The sequence below is a fragment of the Corvus kubaryi genome, unplaced genomic scaffold, assembly GCF_017639235.1.
Source record: "Corvus kubaryi isolate FWS band 111438036 unplaced genomic scaffold, C.kubaryi_AGA036_p1.0 37398, whole genome shotgun sequence".
NCBI classification, from domain to species: domain Eukaryota; kingdom Metazoa; phylum Chordata; class Aves; order Passeriformes; family Corvidae; genus Corvus; species Corvus kubaryi.
This window is the reverse complement of record NW_024581137.1, coordinates 41,829,434-41,844,508: the sequence shown is the minus strand read 5'-3', so window position 1 is coordinate 41,844,508 and position 15,075 is coordinate 41,829,434. Positions and strand designations below refer to the sequence as shown.

The following is a 15,075-nucleotide window of genomic DNA, read 5'->3' as shown; positions in this document are numbered from 1 at the left end:
TACAAACTGGAGCCTACCTGATAGAATGAATTCCTGTCAAATTTAAAGCAAAGTTCTACCATAATTTCAGAGGACTGAACTCCGAATTATCTGTGAATTATACATTTGACATGCAAATAAATAACTTCAGTGTAGGTTTAATTTGAAAATTAGTAATTTGTGGTTTATTTAATTTGGAGAGAGGTTGTGTGTGTACTAGACATTCAAAAACTAAAATATAGTCAACTTTTTTCAGATATATGTCTTGCAGTCAGTACTGTAGACAGTGAACAACTTTACAGAGAATTTTGCAGCATTTTTAGCATAGTTTTAGATGCTAATGGGAAGCAGAAACATGACATAATTTAGTCCATAGAAGCTACCAGTGTCAGGGATCTAGACCTTAAAGTTGTTGCTGTTCTGAGAAATATGTTCTGTTGATTGTAGATGATGCTACCAGAGAGATGTCATATGGGCAAGTTAATGATGAGAGATTTGGGAAATCTCCTCCTAGAATTGCCAAAGGGATTTTATCTCTGTGCACTTTCCATATCTATGAATGGACAAAATAGCATTTACATCTCAAAGTAGTAGGATCTTTTTGAGTGAAAGTTCCATAAGATGCTAAAACAAGTGAGTAAAAGGTCTTTTACACCTCCAAGCCAAAGACACTCTCAAATCTTAAGCAGGCATTGATGCTCTGTCTGTTATCTCTTATGCTTCAGGTATTCTCTGAAACTTAGTAAGACTTGAGATGGTTAAGAAGGTGATGAACAGTGGAAACAGATCATATTTTTTGTGAATTGAATGTTTGGAGATGCTACAATTCACAGTTCTCCAAATTGTGTCCAAATGTTCCTTTTTCAAGTGTTAAGACTTCTTTAAAAATAGAATATTTTTCATGAAAGAAACAAAAAACCACATCAACATGCAGCAGTGTCTTACTGCAAACTGTCAGCCTTAGAGACACTCACACTTTTCAGAGAAATAGCCGAAAATGTTAGTAGTGGAAGTCATCCCCAATCAGTCATCCCCATCAGCAGCTAGCTGATGAACCTTTAAAAGAAATTCACAAAAATGTAAAGAGAAGAATGGCAGTCTTTTTGGTTAAATTGTGGGTGGTGTTACAAGAGTAGCAGCACAATTCAGGCACTTTGAGAGTAAACTCTCCTGCCAGATTAATCTGTACATCAGGTACAGACAGCTAGTGATTTGGTGTGAAAACTCAGACACTGGAGGTGGGTCTCTTTTCTGATTGCATCTGCACTGGCTGGAACAGTGACCGTCTGGAGTTCATTCTTCAGGGACTGCAGTGCCCTCCAGGCAGTCACATGGGCCAGCTCAGCTGCTTCTGAGCACTCCCTGTTTCAGCCCAGATGATACCATTTATGAGAGACTTTCTGTTTGGACCGCTTGAGCTTGCTGGATTAATTTTTAGTGACCCAGATGCACACATGCATCTCAGTAACCCCTGCCAGAGGGAGACTTAACAAGCAGCTGGGGACAGCTTGTGGGCAGTAACTTCTTTAGTCAGCACAGTTCTTGCTGGAAAAAGGAGTCTGCCCATAGTCAAGGGATCCTTACTACCATGTGTGCAAGCCTCAGACTCACCTTCTGCTTTACCTGAGAGATGCTCCTCAAAGGTATCAGAAGTGTGGATATTTCAACCCTAGTTACTTTCATGAACCAGCCTAGTTTTCACAGTATTCTAAGATAAACTGAAGAAGGTCATACTATGTGGAATAAAACATGAACTTAAAAGTCAGATTCTTGAAACTTCTTAGGTCTGGAGGCAGATGGTCTCCTTTCACCTGCATGGCATCTACAGCTTCCATTTAATGTGATGGCAGAGTTGTGAGATATGAGAGCTTTAATTAATTTCTTGCTCAAAGAAAGTGTTATATTTAAAATAAAACATAGAGTATTTTGCTGTTGGACACTGCTCAGGGGCTTGGGATGCTACTTCTAATGTAAGTAGGTGTTGATTTGTGGGCATAGTTCAGGAAAGGTCATAATAAGTCTATCATACAGTCAGTTTATCAAGTTTATCTCTAATGTAAAACTTACTCATAGAGGATGATCTTTGTAACTGTATGCATCAGATAACACACCTACGCATCACTTGAATATGTTAGCACCATCTGAATTCTTAGTGATTTTTTTAAAGTATGAGTAAGTGTTTCAGTGACTCACATATGAAAGATTTGGGGGAACCAAACAGTCGAGGGAGAACTGAGTAGGAAGCGGCCTGATTGCCATGGGGACAGAACCAGAGCAGACGTGGTGGTGAAGGCAGAGTGATACTGAGCTGTCCTACAGCTTTTCAGAAATGTCGAAGTATTGTTTTAAAGCATTTATGGGGCATACTAAAGCAAGTAGCTACATGCTTGTTCAACATACTTTTAATTTTTATCATTTCCAGCTTAGGTATTATCTTCCTTCATACTGATATATGATTTTTGGCTATGGAATTATTTTTTTTAAATGAAAAAAAATTAGTTTTCGTATACTGTGGGTTGGTACTGTGTTATTCTGGATTTCAGATCTAATGTAAACTCCACAGAGGTATTTTCTAATATTTTTTGAGAAATTTGTTTCCCCCAGGATCATGTTTTTCTTACAAGCTGTAATGTTTTCTTTTGAAAAACATCTCCTAATTTGAAATGAATGTCTTGGATTACAGTATATTACATAGGGTACAGCTGCTATGTATAAATAGTTTTTGATCTGAAGTTCCTTTTTCTTAAGGTTTTTTAATATGGGGTTTTTTTGTGAGCTTAAATCTTTGGTATTTTTAAGCAATCCAGGTTCATGGAACATCTTAACATTTAAGACTGTAGATATTGTTAAATTGGTCACTTTTAGAACAGATTCAAAGCATCAAGGGATTTTATTAGAAGTGTCCAACTGTTCATGTTTTCAAAGAATCAGATTGCCCTGGATACAATATTTGTTGCAAAGCAGTGGTTTCTTATAAAGCCTAAAACATTGAAGTTTAGTTTTAGTAAAATGTTTCATATTCTGCCAAAAAAGACACTAATCTACTACTAAGTTATGGCATTTGCAGCAATACTATACGTCATCCTGCTTCACAGATTTTACAGTGACAGGGAGATAGTATCTTACATGTAAGAAAGGTCCAGAACTAAATGGTTGTAAATCCTGTTGTAAAAAATAAGATCTGATGAGTTTGAAAGTACTCTGCATTTTCCATTTTTATGCACTGGAAAAATATCGCATTATTTGGATGCTAGCAGTGCCATTTAATATGTGAGTTTTTCATATTAAGATCTGAAATGGGGCAAAATTAATTAAAAGAAGCCAGAGGGTTCTAATTTTTCTCAAGGAATTTGATGACTCCCTTTTACTGGCATCTTAAATGCTGTTTCTTAAAACAGATCATAACATGTGTAGTGCTTATGGAGTGTCACACCCCAGCAGGGCTGTAAGGCATAAACCAAAAGGGTTACTCTAAAGGAATACGGCTATAACAGGAACTCCTCTGTAATTGCAGTGCTGATCTGTGTGACAGATACAAAGTTCTTTTCCCTCCTCATTTGAAAGACAGAAGTTTAACAGAAGTTAAAATATTTAAATAAAGAAGAGACACTATAGAACAACCTTGCAAGAAAATTCACAAAGAATATGTGTGCTGTTAAAAGTTTCCAAGTTGTCATTAGCCAAGGGACTAAACACAGCGGTATGGGAGAGAGTGCTACTGAGTTGTAAGAGTCAATGATACACTAAGCTCAGGATTGCTGGAAGGGACTAAGCTTTTGAGGTTTTTATCAGACTCATCTTCTGTGAATTTGCTTACACCTATTTATCTGTTTTCTCAGCCTGTGGCTATTTGACAAAGTTCAAGATTTTTCTTCTATCTCCCTTTTATCACCAGATCCTAGGAACTAATGATAGTCAGGGTCAGAAGGTTAGCACTTTGTGCTTATGCTAGAGAAAGCTGTTTTCTCTTGTGCTTGCAGAATCCCCAAGTGAACAGGGTTTTTAGTACAGAGCTACAAACTCACTATATGATTTTTCACAATGTTCATGCACTTTTGATCATTAATTTACCACACAGTTTAAAAAATGGGGTAAGATCGTACATGTGGATCTAGTAGTGTCCCAGCTGGCATGCTAAGATCCTCTGTTGAGGCTGGGAAACATGACTTCTAGTTCCATTGCTGTAATGTTCGTGCATTTAATGCTAAACAATAATTGGGCAAAAGACAGATACTCCAGTTATTGTGGACTTGAATCCAAACTGACATTTTCCTACCTGCGTCCACTATAGTTGGCCATAGCATGATTGATGACCTTAATGATTTTTGCATTACCATAGGAGGAGGAAGATTTTCCATACACTCTTTAGCTTATGGAGCTGAGGAGGAAAAGCATCCCAAGTCTGCTATTCCAAGAGTGTGGGCTGGTATTACGTTATTATCGCAAAAGGTAGAGACACCCTTAGCAATGCCTCCTGGCAGCCCAAAAGGAGTGCCTGAGTAGGATTATGGCAGTTCTGGAGGATATGCTTCCTAAATTTTTCTTTTACCCGTAAGTTTTAAAATTTACTTGCTTCCCATCTCTGGAGAAAAATTATGTGCTATGAACCTCACCTTACATGGCTGAACAGCCATGTAAAACTGTTAGTACCTTTTCTGATGCTGGAACATACACAGATTAAATTTCTATGTTTTAAATATTATCTTAGAGAATAAAAATAAGATAGAGTACAAGGAAATCTCAGACTACAGTCTGTGGAAACTAACCTGAGTTTTGAGGATTTATTGTGTTTCTGATACACATACAAGCCAAAACCTTTGTTATCATATGTTCTTGATTTCAGTCCCTGCTGATCTTTTGAGTATTCAGGTGCTGTTTGTGCCATATGGTTATATGTAGTGCTGCAATCTTACTGCCTCATTCTTAAACAAAATAACCCATTTAGCCAATGCTAAGCAAGTATATAAAATTTAATTGCTAAATCAGAAATTCAAAAATGAAATAATTTATTGTCTAAAATCCTTAATAGCCAAGTTAACTGGTCTAAATTCTACTTCAATTTATGACAGTTTGGCCCTTTTTTAAGATACCTTACCTTCCTTGGATTAAATATAGAGAAGGCATGCAGGAGTCCTGGTACACAAAAAATTACTGAGTGTCTGAACAGATGATTGCAGACAATTCCATTGATTAAGTTTAATGACTTACTGTTTCCCAGAGTGTTTTTTAAGCTGAATGACCTGCCTTGCTTTTACAGTAGGGAAGAAACATACCCAGTTGTTACCACAGGTCAGCTGATAAGGAGTACCTTGCTGTCAGTAAGTTCATTGTTTGTCTTTCCCTGTCCAAAGCCAACTTCCTCATTGCAAAACTCTGGCCTTCCCTGGAACTGGATAGACTAGCCTGAATTTGAAGCAGTTCCAAACCTAAGTGGTGGAGCTTTTAGTTAAGGAATAACAAAAAGGAAGAAATAGAATAAAAAATAAGTAAATCTTCAAATGAGTTATATTGTAGATCTACTGCTACAGAAGTAAAATACGCCTTATAGTGTGGTAACTAGAACTCTGCTAGGTATACACCTACACCATTTTAAAATTTGCTATCATCTGTTACCCTGGCAATAGCAATAAGGCCAGTCTCAGTGCAGCACAGTCAGTGGTGTGGTCAGCTCAGGAAGGCAGCTTTAAAGCTTTCCGAGATCTACAAAACTGTCAGTGCTTCAGTGCACAGGTACCTGTACTTCCCTGTGGGAAAGGGGATGTTCTGGCAGCGGGTATGTGCCAGTTTACTGGGTTCAATTCTCAGCTGGCTCAGCATTGTTGGATTGTTTGCAAGGTATTCAAGGCACTTCTTAAAAATATATCAGTGACCTGGCACTTGACTGTTTTGAATGTGGGTGTACCCCGGAGGTTGCAGACTTTGGTATACCTTTGATTCTGGGGAAGGGAAGGCAAACTTTCCAGTCTTTACTGGGAAGTGATGCATATCATTCCCACTCATTTGCACAAGTCTCCAGCTTAACAGTACTTACTAGTTGCCCTCTGAACGTTGCTACTTAAGCCTGGATAGTCCTTTTAGCTGCCTGCCATGAAGACTGTGGCAGCTCATGTTCTGCACCCTAGAGGTCTTTTGTTCTTAGCTGTTGTTCTTGAGAGAAGAAACCCAAAATTGTATTGATTCAAGTGTACTGCTGCTTCTAAGTACAGCATCTTATGTACTACCACTCGACTTCTGCTGATGCACTGATATTTCATAGCCTATACTTTAAAAATCAGTTTGGCTTTACTTATTAGCCAAAATAGGTTAATATATCATGTAGATGCCATACTGATACTTCCCCAACTAACATATTCATATTTTGAAGTATGTCTCAGGAGTTGCAAAGCAATTTAGTTTTATACTAGGATCCAAGGGACAAGTGAATGGTCTGTCATTGACTTCTTTTTGGTCAAAACCTTCCTGGAAAACCCAGTTGTAGGAGATGGAATGATGGTGTGAAGTGAAAGAGCTGTTCCAATGGGAATTCTCAGGTTGGAGGATCTGCTGTATCACCCAAGGGGACAAAAGCAACATAGAACAGGCCTGGTGGTCACATTCTTTTTTGTTTTGAGTTTCCCTGATGAATTTTTTGAGAAAAAGGTAACCACATTTTTTTAAGAAATTCCATATGAACTCTGCAGACTGTAGTAATTAGATGTGTGATAATGACCTTGTGTCCATATTTCATAATTTAGTTATGCATTTAAACTGTTCTGTTAAAGCTACTTTTTGCCATGATTAAAGAATCTTTGTTTTACTGAGCCCAGTATTAATGTATTCCAGATTCTGTTTCTTCAGAAGAGTAACAGATGTTCACAGTTTGGTGCAATTTTCAGATGAGCAATGCTGTTTATAATGAATTTTCCCGAGACCACCCAACTCATTTCACTTGTAACTTGAACTATGTCCAAGTGTTGATCTCAGGAGATGTAAAAGAGATGTAATAATTCTGTGCCCCACCCAGTTCAAAATACATGACTTAGTATAGATGGAATTTAAATACGTATACTTCCAATCTACATAGAAAGCAAAAGTTTTATTTTGTATGCCATGAAAAATGGTGGTGGAAATAACATTCTTGCTTTAATTCATCAAGTATTCCTAGAATTAAATAAAATTATACAACAAAGATGAACAAGTGAAAAACCACAACATAGCAATTAAAACCAAAGAAACTGAGATTTATCCTGGAAAATGCAGATTTATTAAGCACAGAAAAAAAATAGAAATGTAGTATTAACTATAGCTTGTGATAAGGTGTGGGGATGTGACACAACACATTGTGGTCTTGTCAGAAACAGCTGTAATAAATTTTGTGCTGCATTAACCAAAACATACTGTGATTTAGAGTTGTGTCTATCCAAGCCAATATATTTAGTGTCAAATAGTAAAAAAACAAAAAAAGAGTTGATAGAGTTTAGGGATTTTAGAAAGCAAGTATTGAGGAACTTTGGGTGACAGAAAGTGAAGCTTCAATTCATATTTCTGTATTTATAAGAAATCTCAGAGATTTGATTATATCAGCTGGAACAACTCCCAAAGGAAGAAAGAAGCTCTGAATGACTTAAGACCGTGAAAATTCAACAAACAGTTCTGAATTGACATTAATTGGTAGTGAATGAAACAGATTTTTTTCTTTCCTGACATTCATTGTACTTTATGCTTAACATTTAGTTAGTGTTATTTTGAGATCATAAACTGAGAAGTCAGAAATATGCACTGCAAGGTTCCCATGGTAACCATAGTGTGCAAATTATCTATGTGAACATTATGATCAGGGTAATGTCACACGGTGGTATTGAGCCTTGCTGTTTGGCAGGTATGTATTTTACAACATGAGTTAAGTGATGAATGTAGATAGTTACAAATGGCATTAAAATCAATGATTTGAATTTATTTTTTTTTTTAACAAGAGAATTGCTCTCCAGTGTGGTGCAAGGAATTTCTTTTACTTTTTTTGAAAATACCTTGGCTGAAGTGTTCTGAGCTGTGTATAGAAAAACCATATAGAAAATGATATGGCTTTTAGGCACCATGAATACTCAGCCTTGTCCTCTGACAGCACTCGTTCTCCAGTCAGAACACCAGGATTTTCATAAATGTGTGCAGTTGTGTCCCAACAGCCATGTGTGAATGCAGAGATTGACGGGATGCTGTGATCCCCCTGCTCTCAATGGCTTTTGTGTTTGCTTAGCTGCTTGCCAGCAATGAAGATGCTATTTCAGCATCTTCCTTTCAGCTGAAGCCAGAAATACCAAATGCAAAGGAAACAGTGCTGCTGTGAATACTGTTGAAAGAGAGGGTTTTTTTTAGTGAAAATAAATAAATTCATTAATCATTGCACCTCACTGTTATCTTTTTTCTCGTTCTCTTTTTCAGCCAGCAGCTAAGGGCAAACTGCCTCTTCAGTAATTCTTGTGTGCTGGTTGCTAATGAAATTCTACACTTTCTCATTTGGAAATGAAAAAATATTTTGTCAGTGCCTTGGTTACACATGCTGTGGTAGATATTAGAAACAATCTGCTTTTTATAGTCTTATAATAGTCTTGACTTGAATACATCCCTGACTTTTGAAGAGTGACCTGTCTTGCTTTACAACAAAAGACTTATGCTTTTAAACCTGAACTTAAAATCTTCTCAATCTCCACTTTTTATTTAGTTTTAAAATAATCTTATGAGGAAAGCAGTTGCTTGCTTTGCTGTTGCTTGGGCTTTTTTTCTGTTTTTCTTTACAAAAGTAGAAGATATATTGAAACTTATATTAGAAGATGTATGGGATGTAACCTTCATTGCTGCTCTAGCCCTGTTTCCCAGGAAACGGATCAGAGCAGCATGAGATTTATCTAAAGCTCCCAGATCCAGTGCAGAAAAAGTGAAGGCAGGTCTAAAAACTGTCTTTTAAAGCTATGACTGCTAAGGACCTCTTACAAAGCTGTGGTGTGAGGGTTTTGTGGAGAGTGGAGTCTGAGCAAAAGCCAGGGAGCCTTTTGGTGGGTCTGCAGAATGCAAACTTAGAGAAATTCTCATCTGGGCAATTCTACAACCTTTACTTACAGTTACTCAGGAAGGCTATATTAACATAGGCAATCCATTCCCATGAGGACCACGAGTAGTTCCTGGGGCTGCCAGAATTGCTTGTGATCAAGCGTCTGCAAAGGTGCTTGGAAGTCCCTGAACTTCTGCCCCTGGGCTGTGAGCGTGGGCAGGTGCGGTTCCATCTGTACAGGGGGCAGCTCTGACCCTCCAAGTGCTGCCTCTGCTTGTCCTGCTTTGGGAGGGGAAGAAGAAGAGCTATAAACCCCTTAGTCCAGTAGATCTTTACCTACCTTGTAAGTCCTGAGGTCCACTATTTACCTGTGGAAAAACATTTCACTTCAAAGCACTGGATTTATGGAATAAAAGCAGAGTATTCAAGTATTGTGTTTTTGTCAGTTGTCTGTAATGGTGAAGCTTCCTGGGGTTACCAGTAAACCACAGTGTCACATTGTGGTACTGCAGCTACTATTAAAATTGGACTAATGCTATCTTCCTATGGGTAGGAAGATTAGATTAGCATATGCATCAATTTGGCAAAAAACCCACATGAACTATACTTATTTCTGCTCTTGCTTTTTCTGAAAAGTTCATATAGCCTGTCCATGACCATGTGTTTTTGAATTTGCTACCTTCTTTAAGGCCTCTTTTGTCTTGCCTTAAAAGTAGGGCATCCACGAGTCCCCCTTATGTGATCTTAACTCTGTGTTCCGCTGATAATGAATTGGAGCTAGAGCTGGTTGAGAATTTTCCATCAGAAAAATTTCAACTAGAAATGTCTATAAAACAAATCCAGAAAAAAAAATCTGATTTTTTCAAAGAAATACCTTTTTTAATAGGAAAATCAAAGCATATTAATCTGTTGCATTTACTTCAACCTCATTTGCTATATTTCAGTAATTGACCTCAAGGATTTAATCTTTGAGTCAGTTGAAAAAGAACATGCAAAGCTCTGGAAACTGTATGACACACTGAAAATATTTTTGATAGTAAGTGATAAATTTTGCAAAACTTTTTTTCCCCTGAAAAAGATGGAGTGAGTTCCTCCAAAAAGAGATTAGATGTGAGCACATTTAGCCTGTGTTTCCAAAAACTGCTCCAAACCAAGAATGTGCTTACAGGTGTTCAGTCAAGTGTTGAGATGCTCCTGTACTCCCATTTTGAAAGGGATAAATACGTTACTCAACACTTGTCATATTAAGAAATAGCAAGCAAGGGAACACTATTTTAAAAAGGAAGATGCACCCTTTTCTAGTCCTGTAAAGCCTAGAGTTTGATGTTAGCTTAAAAGCAACCTGGAGATGCAGGAAGCCACAGGAAGAAATGAGAGTGCGGGTTTTTTGTACACCAATACTAACAAGCATTAGAAAATAATCATAACCAAGACTAGTAATCAAGATTCAAAAAAAAGGTAACATTTATATTTTTATTTTATGCAGTTATAACCAATTTCAAAGTTTTATCTTTCTTCTTTCAGAATGATCAGTCTATGCAAGATATGCAGATAATGGGAGGAGATGATCTTTCAAAGCTGGCTGGCAAGGTTTGTTAATTTTAAATTTAAGAAAGAAAATAAATTCACTAAAAATACTTGAGAAAAGCTATGTAATTTTTGTCAGATACTAATACTGGAATCAAAGATATTTATTCTTCTGTATTAAATTGCTGTGATGCCATTGCTTTCAGATTGCAGATGCCCAAAAAGGTCAGAATGTAGCCTCTCCATCCTTGTGTAGGGATTTCCCAGTAGTTATATATGTACGACCAGCGAGATTGTGGGCAAAATGTTTCCCCTGAGCTTGTTTATGTCATGGAGCCTTGTTTTTTCTGCCTTCAATGGGTACATACAAGCAAACTGCATAGTGTGTATCCCTGTTGAATTCAGCATATGAGTTTAATACCATTTTGCCTACTGCACAGAATTAAGTTGTGGAACCTTTCACTCAGAGAAGCAGATGGGATTTTTTATTTCAGCATTAGGCTGGCTGTATGGCTGAATCTGCACTATGCTTGAGCATTGTGGTAAGGAGAAAGAGTGTTTTGACGCAGTGAAAAGGCTATTTTCATCCAACCATGGTAATACAAAGCAGTACTTTGAAGAGGAAGGAAGGCTGATTTCATTAGGCAAATGGTCTGTGTGGCAAATGGTCAGAAAATGGATTCTTTACTTATGCATTAAGGCAACATAATACTTATCTTGTTATTTGTACTGTAGGTGCAGTCACTGTTTTATTAGGTGGTTCTAGATAATACCAGTTTCTTCAAAGCACTCAAATGGAGCGTTGGCAAACTCATTTGTTTTGTTGTACTATAGCACACAAGAAAAAGAAGAGAAAAGCTTAACTTTAAATATTTCATTTATATTAAATAGCTTTTGATGCAACTAGAACTGAAATTTAAAAAATGCTGTTATACTCAGAATATTTTAGTGATATATATGTACTCAATTTACACTTCTAAATACTCCTGCTGGATGTTGTTTCCAAATTACCACTAAAGCGTTAATCATATTCTGGGGAAATATTAATTAATTTGCTACTTTCTAATATTCAAACACTGGAGTTACCTGTTTTTCTATGATGATTTTGCATATGTTTATCTACCTCAGAGGCAGAACTGGCAGTGCACCTATTCATCTTACTTAACATTTATCTTTCCCAAAGTCCAAACACTTTCTAAACTTCCAGACCCAGCTCTCCTTCCCCATCTTCCAATCCCAAATGTCCTTGATTAATGGTTGCAGATATTAATATTATTTCCAGACATAATATTTTCAATATCATTTGAATTCACTGGGCAAAACATTATTTTTTTGCATGACTTTTGTGTATTTATCTGAGTCCACATGTGTATGAGAGAGAAGGAAGATTTCACCCTATTTAGTCCTGCTCTTACCAAAAATTAAGTAAATTGTTTTCGTACGATGAAAATCCTGGTAATCTTTTTCTCAGTGGCATGGCTCTCCTGTTCCTGGGTATGGAATGGGACACAAGATTTGGCTGTTGGGAGGCTAGGAGATACTCAGGGAGAAGACTGAGAAGCAGCATAGTTAGATTGCTGGGGAGGGAGGCTGGGCTCTTGGGTAGGTGGGAAGTGGCTGGCTTGGGAATAAAGGCGGTTGCTGCTCAGGAAGGGAGCCCGGTGCTGGAAGCTGGGTGTGGAGGCTGGAGCAGGGCCTGAGGGGAGAGCTGGGACTGCCGGGGGAGCAGACGCTCAAAGGCCTATTTGGCATTTGTTTGTGTGTGGGGCTGTCTGGGACACAGCTGATGTATGAATAATGAAATAGCATTTTCACTATAACATGTGAGAACAGGGTTCCCTTAAGACTTATTTTACTGTTTGAAAAGCTGGAATGCAAAGCTTAGGCTCAAATGCTCATGCTTACGTATCTAAAGTTGGATATGTGAAGGAGTGGCCTTACGTCCACAGATGCCAACTCCTCCATCTGTTGCTGACTTCAGCAGTTAGTGCAAGTATTCAGCACATTTTACTAATCAGCCATTTGTGGGCTGATTCAGAGCCTCCTACATCCTTCATCTTTCCTTGAAGTGATTTTTAGTACCTCTCTTTAGCTGCTGGCTTTTAAAACTGCTGGTTCACTAACCATCCAATGTCACTGAGTGAATTAGTTGAAGACTTACTCATAGAATTCAACTTCCCTGCTATCGAGCAAGCTCTGTTCTTCCTCTGCCTGCTTGGAGTACTTAATAAGAAAAGATTGTAATTACACTGAGAATTTAATATACCATGTGAAATCCCATTAATTTACTGATCATGGAAGGTGTTTTCAAAAGCACCAGTGTGGGTTTGGAATATAAGTTCCATTAAGTTTCTGTAAAGTTGAAAAGCATCAATAAATGTAAACAGTTTTGAAACTTACAGACAAAAGATTCTGAGATTTTAATGTTGGACTGCCTTTCATTAAGTGATAATACCTGGAACCTCAGCTAGCCTATAATCTGAGTGAAGAACTAAGGCATGTTTGTGCTTTGCTGGTTATCGGAAAAACAGATTACTGACTGAACATACTGATATATAACTTTTTTTTTTTTCTGAGAAAGCTTAAACAAAGCAAAAAATTTTAAAAGCTAATTAAAAAGAGGCTGTTAAGGATAATAGCTCTTCAGAATAATATCTCCTCTGTACTTCTCTACTATATGCTTTTGTTTATAAAAATATTATAAGCCTAGCAAAAATGTATGATGACCCAAACCATGAAAAAGAGAAATATTATGAGAGTTAGCATACAGACCCAAACTGCCCAAATTGTTATCTGAAGAAAATCATCCCCCATCTGAAATTATTCTTCTGTGAAGAAGGTCACTGAGGCAAGAATGAAGTTTTCCGTGGCACGAATCATTAATTAATTATCAGAATGAATCCTGATATAGCTTAACACTCTAATGCTTTGTAACCATTTCTATCCAGAAAAATATCATTTAAAAATCTCTCTTTTAATCATGTAAGTAGTGAACATAAAGTTTCTCAGTATCTGATTTCATAGTTAAGTAGTTACTTAGTTTTCAATTACTTTAAAGCTGAAATGCTCACTTGGGTAAATTTATCATTAATGTTTGTAAAGAGGAAAACGTTTTGAAAAGGTGAGATAATTAATTACTGTTCAGAAATCTGTTTCACAGCAAGATGGTAATGAAAATGTATGAAGATGACGTGAAAGAACAAACAATATAACCCTGCTTCGTATCAATACTGTAACCATACTGTATAATACTGTAAAAATTCCTAACATATTTTCAAGTGTTTGTGACATTTGAACAAAGTAAATTTTAAAGCATCTAGAAACTTCAGTAGGTTCAGCTGTACCAGAGTCATGAGTACCACTGCCATTTAGCTCTTATATTTGTATGTATGTATGTTTTGTCTGAAGAGCTTTGGGGCTGGTTTTGTAGTCCAAAGTCTCCATTGACAGGAATCATTCTGTATATCACTCCATATGTAAAATATGTCCTGTAACCTTTCAAAAAGCTCCTATACCACTTTGACTTGTCTCCTTGCAAATGAGACAAGTTAGATAAAATCTTAAATTCGAAGTTTATATCATTTTGCAGTTAAATACTAATTACAGTTGTATAATATATTTGATGTCAAAATCAGATCCATATATTACTGTCGTTGCCCCATTTCTGTATAGCATAGAATGTGAACAAAAATAATCATCATTAAGTTAATAAGAACTTCAAATAAAAACAGAGTAGTTTTACAGTTAGTACCATACAATTATGGAGCCAGTGAATTTCTGAAATTCTGTCAATGCTTATGTTCTGTATGAATTTCCCTTGTTCATATTAAGTACATCTTGTTGACAGCCAGTGGTTTGTCATTTCCAGAGAAGTGTAGAAGGTAATAAATAGTCATCAAGAAAAAAGAAAGTGAGTATTTGTGTTTTCTCTGCACTTCATTGTGTTAGTTTGAGCACTCCATCATCACTCTTATGGTCTCCTAAAATGACTGATCAGCTCATACGAAAAAGAAGTTTCACTCAGAAGAATATATCCTCCATGTAGCACTCCTCACTTCCTTCTGGCAGGATTTGTGCTATAAAATCTCCAAAATTCCTTTGTATGTCTTGCCTAAATCAATTTATCCACTGTCTACCATTTTCTTGCCCAGCTTGTCATTTAGGAGGATGTTTCAGGAACATAAAGCATTCTTACTTTCTTTTCTTACGCCTCTCATTTCATTCCTATTTTACTGAACCATTTTCTATGCATGTTGTGTGCTCCAGAAACAGTTCTGAGAGCTGTTTCTCTATCATTCTCCTAAATATGTTAGCACTTCACTATTTAATAAACCATACATGTGGCACCTGTCTAACACAATGTTTTATTCTCTAGAATAATATACATATTATCCTCACCATTTCAAGTTTGTTTCTCAGAATTCTATTCAGTCTATACTTCTTATATTCTCTCCATCAGTATTCACTGCCTTGGCTAATGTTGTGATTTCTTCCCCTATATGCATTCCTTTCCAGAGTAACACCCATAAATTTGCAGAAACAAT

The 15,075-nt window shown here is 36.9% G+C and overlaps 1 protein-coding gene across 8 annotated transcripts in view; it reads left to right on the top strand.

The window, feature by feature from the left end:
* The window catches only part of PRTFDC1 (phosphoribosyl transferase domain containing 1), a 47,648-nt gene that overhangs the window by 15,135 nt on the left and 17,438 nt on the right, over positions 1-15,075 (top strand). For all 8 annotated transcript variants that reach the window (XM_042043878.1, XM_042043877.1, XM_042043880.1 and 5 more), the window contains one exon: positions 10,529-10,594. In XM_042043878.1, the coding sequence (XP_041899812.1) occupies positions 10,529-10,594 (66 nt within the window). The remainder of the gene's footprint in view (positions 1-10,528; positions 10,595-15,075) is intronic.